This window comes from Octopus bimaculoides, chromosome 3 (assembly GCF_001194135.2).
Source record: "Octopus bimaculoides isolate UCB-OBI-ISO-001 chromosome 3, ASM119413v2, whole genome shotgun sequence".
Lineage (NCBI taxonomy): Eukaryota > Metazoa > Mollusca > Cephalopoda > Octopoda > Octopodidae > Octopus > Octopus bimaculoides.
In genome coordinates, this window is record NC_068983.1 from 43,238,772 (window position 1) to 43,245,493 (window position 6,722).

Genomic DNA, 6,722 nt, shown 5'->3' on the forward strand with positions numbered 1-6,722 from the left:
CTCTCTCTCTCTCTTAGTCTATCACTTTCAATTTTCACTTTCTTATTGTAAAGTTTCCCCCTCTTTATATGTATTTACCACACTCTCTCTCACTCTGTATATGTAAACCGCTCACGCTGAGTGGTGTGTGTGTGTGTGTGTGTGTGTGTGTGTGTGTGTGTGTAAGAAATTTTACTAGGGTGACAGAGTGATTTAAAAAAGGTATATAAAAGATAATTTATTTCAATAGCATACTTTTCTGGTAGTAAATATGTATTTTCTGAAACACACACACATACACACATACAGACTCATTTGGTGTGGGGTGGGCGTTGAAATTTTGAATTACAAAATATTTCTGTTGTTGCTTAAATCCTTGCAATGGATCACACTTGAGCTAAACAAAACCATTACTTCCACATCTTCTCTTGTGTCATGGCACATTCATGCCTTTGACAAATCATGGCTTGTTCCTCCTCCATTTATTTCTGTCTCTCGCAACATCACCCTGGTCTTTCTTGCTCTGCACATTCAATCTCTTCATCCAGTTGAACATCTACCCCAATACCAATTGATTTCATGCTGTGCATGAGAGACATGCTTTGCAATCCTCAGTTGGAGACAGTATTTAACATCTATTTCTAAAACATTCATTATTTCAACTTGTGTGCATTTCTAACTTTAAACGTTGCCAGTGCCAATGGACTGGCTCCTGTGCAGGTGGCACATAAAATACACCATTTCGAGCGTGGCCGTTGTCAGTACCCGCCTGTCTGGCCTTCGTGCTGGTGGCATGTAAAAGCACCCACTACACTCTCGTAGTGGTTGGCGTTAGGAAGGGCAACCAGCTGTAGAAACTCTGCCAAATTAGATTGAAGCCTGGTGTAGCCATCTGGTTCACCAGACCTCAGTTAAATCATCCAATCCATGCTAGCATGGAAAGCGGACGTTAAACGACGATGAAACGTCCTACTCCGTTTAAAGAGAAAACTATAGGAAACAATAAAAAAAGTAAATATGTGAAGTATTATTACTATTAAAAACAGTAATAAAGAGGTGGCTAGCAAGACTTCTACCTAAACAGGTATAAAATATTTAAAGAAAAGAAGGATAAAGATACCGCTTGCTAAAAAATTAAAGTGAAAGCTTAAAAAAACCCACCAAATGGCGGTGCCCCAGCATGGCCTCAGCTCATGAGCTGAAACTGGATAAAATGAAAATGAAAAATTCTACAATAAATACACACACGAGATTTAATTTTTTTTTTTTTTTGACTTACTATACCTCAGAAATAATTTTCCTTTGGATATATTAATACTTACCTATGTTTTATACAGTGTGAAGTGTTTGCTACATCTTCAAAAACGGTAACAGGGTAGCTCTGATTCTCAATTCTCAAGTAGACCATTCCCATAAAGAATAATGTTATAATAACACCTAGAGAAAGAATGAAGAATTCCAGGTTTTGGGAAATACTTTGACATCATTCAAATTGTTTAGTATAAGCTGAAGCATTTAATGAAGAGTCTTGAACAGAGTTTGGAACAAAAGGTGAGAGAATATGTGAGGAACATGAGGGCAAAATGCAGAGTATGAAGGAAATTAAAAAATAAATAAATGCGCCCTTTTAAAGCTTAGCCAGGATCATGGGCCCAGTTTCCCAGTTTCAATGGCGTATGTGTTCTCCAGCTGGACGGGACGCCAGTCCATCGCAGCGTTTCTCATTTTTGCCAGCTGAGTGAACTGGAGCAATGAGAAATGAAGTGTTTTGCTCAAGAACACGTGTTGCCCGGTCCAGGAATCGAAACCACAATCTTACGATCATGATGCTGACACCCTAACCACTAAGCTACGCACCTCCACATGAAGGAAATTAGAGGTATTTATTTTTTAATTATGGCACAAGCCATAAATACTGGGGGAGGATATAATTTCTGAGATAGTGGTAATGCCACTCTGATTGGACAGGTTCCTGCTTTCCAGGAATACAAAAACAAACATTGAGGTTAAACTTAGAGTACCCTGGGAGGGCAGACTCAATATTTCCCTCCGGTTAAAGACATCAAACTATCAGGACGTAGTCAATGAGGTATTTGTCAAGGGATGGCATGTAGCCTCCTCATTCTCCATTGTAGTCGGCTTTCATGGCCTTCCATCTGGATCAGTATGCTGTTTCCTGCAGAAAAGAGGTCTGGAACCCAGACATCTAAAGAAAGCCACCAAGAAAATAGGCAGGGCAGTTGAAACTTGCTCAAGATGACTAGGTTGATAAGAGATTTCAAGTGGAACCCTCTGTTAGATGAAGACTAACTCAGTTCTTGCTGCCTCGTGCAGCATACAAGCAAAGGTGTGAAATACATGTGGCCCTGAGATACCTGCAGACAATACAGAAGGGTTTCTGGCACTGCAATGGATATAGGAGAGCTTGAAAAGCCTCTGAGTATCTTGTACAGTTTGTTTGTGGGGCAAAGCATCTGCGATGTTTATTCCACCTCACCCATTGAAGGATCACTCTTTTACTCTTTTACTTGTTTCAGTCATTTGACTGTGGCCATGCTGGAGCACCGCCTTTAGTCAAGCAAGTCAACCCCTTTCGTTACCATATTTCTGTTGAGATGCTCTGTGTATCTTTCAATTAATTTTAAATATAACAAAGAATTTAGTAAAGTAACTTAGTTATCATTAAGCTAGTGTTAGGAACATAAAATGTGATTAAAGTTTGGTGGAAGATTTTAATTCAAAACTTATGAAAACAAGACATTTGTACTACAGAGCCAGAAGCTGTTTCAACCAGGTTGATATCGAAAGGGTTAACTGGACTTAAACATATTAATTATATAGTATCTATTGTCAACCAGATAAGATAACAATTCAAGTATATAAGTTGTTTGTTATTACAACTGTCAGTGTAAACAATCCTTCTGGGTCAGAAAATGTTTATTTACATTCTATACTTGTTTTGTTTTCACTAAATTCTTTTATTTTTTTATTTTATTCTTTTACTTGGATCAATTATTTGACTGCAACTATGTTGGAGCACCGAATTTAGTCAAACAAATCAACTCCAGGACTTATTCTGTGTAAGCCTAGTACTTATTCTATCAGTCTCTTTTGCTGAACCACTAATTGATGGGCACGTAAACATGCTAACATTGGTTGTCAAGCGATGGTGGGGGGACAATCACTCACACAAATACATACATACATACATCATCATCATCATTAATCATCTGCTTTCTATGCTGGCATGGGCTGGATGGTTTGTGTGAGGACTGGCAAACCAGGAGACTGCACCAGGCTCCAATCTGATCTGACAAGGTTTCTACAGCTGGATGCCCTTCTTAATGCCAACCACTCTGAGAGTGTAGTGGGTGCTTTTTATGTGCCACCGGCATGGGAGCCAGTCAGGTGGCACTAGCATTGACCATGCACAAATGGTGCTTTTTACATGCCACCAGCACAGGTACCAGTCAGGCAGCACTGACGATGAGCTTCTTTCAGTTTCTGTCTACCGAATCCACTCACAAGGCTTTGGTTGGCTTGAGGCTATAGTAAAAGACACTTGCCCAAGGTGCCATGCAGTGGGACTGAACCTGGGACCATGTGGTTGGGAAGCAAGCTTCTTACCACACAGCCACTCCTGCACCTATAAGTTTAGCATTCCCATGCCTGGACTTAAACTTGGGCTGCTTGGGTGAAAGTCATTACCTGTAACATCAGAAAAAGTGCACAAATTGGGAATGAAATCAAATGCGTCAATACAAATTAGCAACTAACAGGAAACTGCCTGGAGGTTGATCTTTCTGCTAGTACAGGGCATTCAAAAAGTCTCTCCGCAGTAAGTATTTTATTGCAAAATAAATATTTATAACATGGTATAGTATAAGACTACAAAAGAATAAATTAGACTTTACAAGACTTTAAAAAATTTTATAAGTGTCGTCCTTCATTTTCAATACATAAGTCGACACTTCTACACATGTTCCGATGAAAATCAAGATGAAAAAATTCACTGCAGAGAAACTTTTTGAACACCCTCTATATGTGCATTACTCACATGCAAGAATGTCCTGATTACTTCTATTACACTTTTGTTAATTGTTTGAAGTGACTGTCTGGTTGCAAATAGGCCTCAACACCATCTCAGGCTCCTTCCCACTTGACCCAGTGAAGCAATGAAGATATGACAGCTAAAGAGAAAGAGGTGGGGGTTGCAACAGCAGTTTGGCTGACATTCATTTATAGCCAAGTAACTTCCAGTCTTCCATGAAAAACATACCTGTCCATAGGGGAGATATTACCTTGCTGGGAAACAAGTGCGGGTGGGGTTTGGCAACAGGAAGGGCATCAAGCTGAAGAAAATTTACCTCAACAAATTCCATTTGACTCATGCAAACGTGGAAGAGTGGACATTAAATTATGATGATGATGATGATGATGATGATGAGAAGGAGGGGGACAACGATGACAGGATGTGATTTTAGTGGAATTTAGCAGCCATGTTTGACACACAGCTTGCTACATTCGACATGTGGCTTGATTAGAAAACATGAAAATGTTTGATAAAGATTTATATCTAGTCAAGAACCCTTGAGAAAAGACTTGTTGTTCAGAGCTCAAGGAAATACACATATATTTCTTACCAAGATATACATGTGGAAGCTTATTAAGGCGTTGATAATTCAATTAACATCAACAGTAGTGATGATTAGATAAAGGACAGAAAGGAATAACTCTCAGGTACAAGAGGTGCCTCTTGTATTCACGTATTACATAAGATTACTATTATTATACTACAGACATTATGTTTTTACTAAGTCACTGAACAATATTGAGGTATTAGGGGTTATTTAGAGGAGTGGGAGATTGTTAGAAATTGGGACAAACTGTATCTCTGTAGATAAGACCATTTTTGTTTATTGAAATATAATAATTATACTATTAGCTCTGCTTTATGAAAATAGCTAAATTTGTGGAGATATTTCAGATGTGGTTTCAATAATTCTGTCTTCATAAAAATGGGATTACATTGCTTCTGCTTCTCAAAGACATATATTTTATTCATCATTTTCCATGTTTGCCTAAGTCAGGTTAGATTCGTTGAAGCAGATTTTCTGCTGGATGCTCTTCCTGTTGTTAACCTTCACCTGTTTCCAGCCAAGTACTTCAAACATGAAACTGCATAATAGCTATACCAGATTGCAAACAGATGACATTTGTTTACAACCAGCTTGAGATGTCTCAACATCATACAATTATATGCAATGTAAACTCATATCTGACATGGATGAATATATTTGGACATGAAAAGAACTTTCACTGGGGAAATAGACCCAAATGAAAATCCTCCTTCAAGACAACCTGTATGAAAACACATATTGGGCTGTGAATGGTGTTGCAGGACTGTAATATTGTTGTAAAGTGATCTTTTGCCACTGTCGTATCTGTCTTTTTGACAATGGTTGTTGCTCTAACAGATATTTTATGTTACGAAGTCATCGATAGAATGTTTCTGGCACTGTATGATCCCCAGTTATAACAGTGTTATTATCTTCAAAAGGTTGGATCGTTCAAATTCACACACTATCACAGTATAATTATGTCACCCCAAGTTTGTCCCCCCAACATCACTTGACAACCTATGATGGTGTGTTTGCGTCCCTGTAACTTAGCGGTTTGGCAAAAGAGAACAATAGAGTAAGTACTAGGCTTACAAAGAATAAGTCCTGGGGTCGATTTGCTCGACCACACTATCACACACTATCACAGTATAATTACTCCATCAGCACAGATACAACTATCAACGTAGTCTACACATACTCTTGACCTTCCTGACCTTCTCCCTGTCAACCGGCTGCTGGTCTATTTATAATGGCTGTCTACTACCACTTTTTACTGGAAGAGGTGTACAGTTTCACTTTGCAACACGGATGCATGTGTTTTTGTGTTGTTTTGCATTAGGTACAAACCCATGAGTATGTGGGTATTTTGAAAATACCTCATGGAGTGACAAACCTACACTGCATAGTTACAGGCTGCCCTTTAAAAAAATGGTTAAAGATCCTTCATGAGTCATATAGACTCACAGGACCAGTTTGTTGGTTTCCAGGGTGCATATATTCCCCCATCCCCATAGATAGAACACCAGTCTGTCACAGGTGGTGGTGGTGAAAAAAATAAGAAGAACAGCTCACCTAAAGTTGAGAAGAAAAGTAATTTACGTCGTCCAATTCGTTCTATCAGGTAAAGACCAACAAACGAGAAAAGGAAGTTTGCAAAGATTGGTATAGAAGATAACCATAATGCGATTGAGTCGTCTTTTATTTGAGACTTTAGAAATATACCACTGTAGAACCTGCCAAAAAAAAAATATATATATATTCTTTAAATACATACATTCTATATTTACTGAATTTCAAGAGCACATACCCAAGGTACACTGTGCTTAAGGGTGCAGTCAAAGCGTAAACCACAGCACATACCCTAGCCACACAAAGCTGTGCTCAGTAGTGCAGTGAAAGCACATGATAAAAATAAGACTACTGAATAATAATGATGAGGAGAAGAAGGAGGAGGAGGAGGAGGAGGAGGAGGAGGAGAAGGAGAAGAAGAAGAAGAAGAAGAAGAAGAAGAAGAAGAAGAAGATGGGACCTTTTGAGCGGGATGAGCTACTTGACCTGAAGAAAATTCTGACTGGACCCCCACCTGCAAGGTCATGCGCTGTTTATCTTGATATGAGATCA

At 38.8% G+C, this 6,722-nt stretch overlaps 1 protein-coding gene across 2 annotated transcripts in view; it reads right to left on the reverse strand.

The window, feature by feature from the left end:
* Positions 1 to 6,722, reverse strand: part of LOC106874825 (proton myo-inositol cotransporter) — a 101,587-nt gene that overhangs the window by 7,165 nt on the left and 87,700 nt on the right. For both annotated transcript variants that reach the window (XM_052966157.1, XM_052966156.1), the window contains exons 6-7: positions 6,174 to 6,334; positions 1,302 to 1,416 (exon numbers count right to left, since the gene is read on the reverse strand). In XM_052966157.1, the coding sequence (XP_052822117.1) occupies positions 1,302 to 1,416; positions 6,174 to 6,334 (276 nt within the window). The remainder of the gene's footprint in view (positions 1 to 1,301; positions 1,417 to 6,173; positions 6,335 to 6,722) is intronic.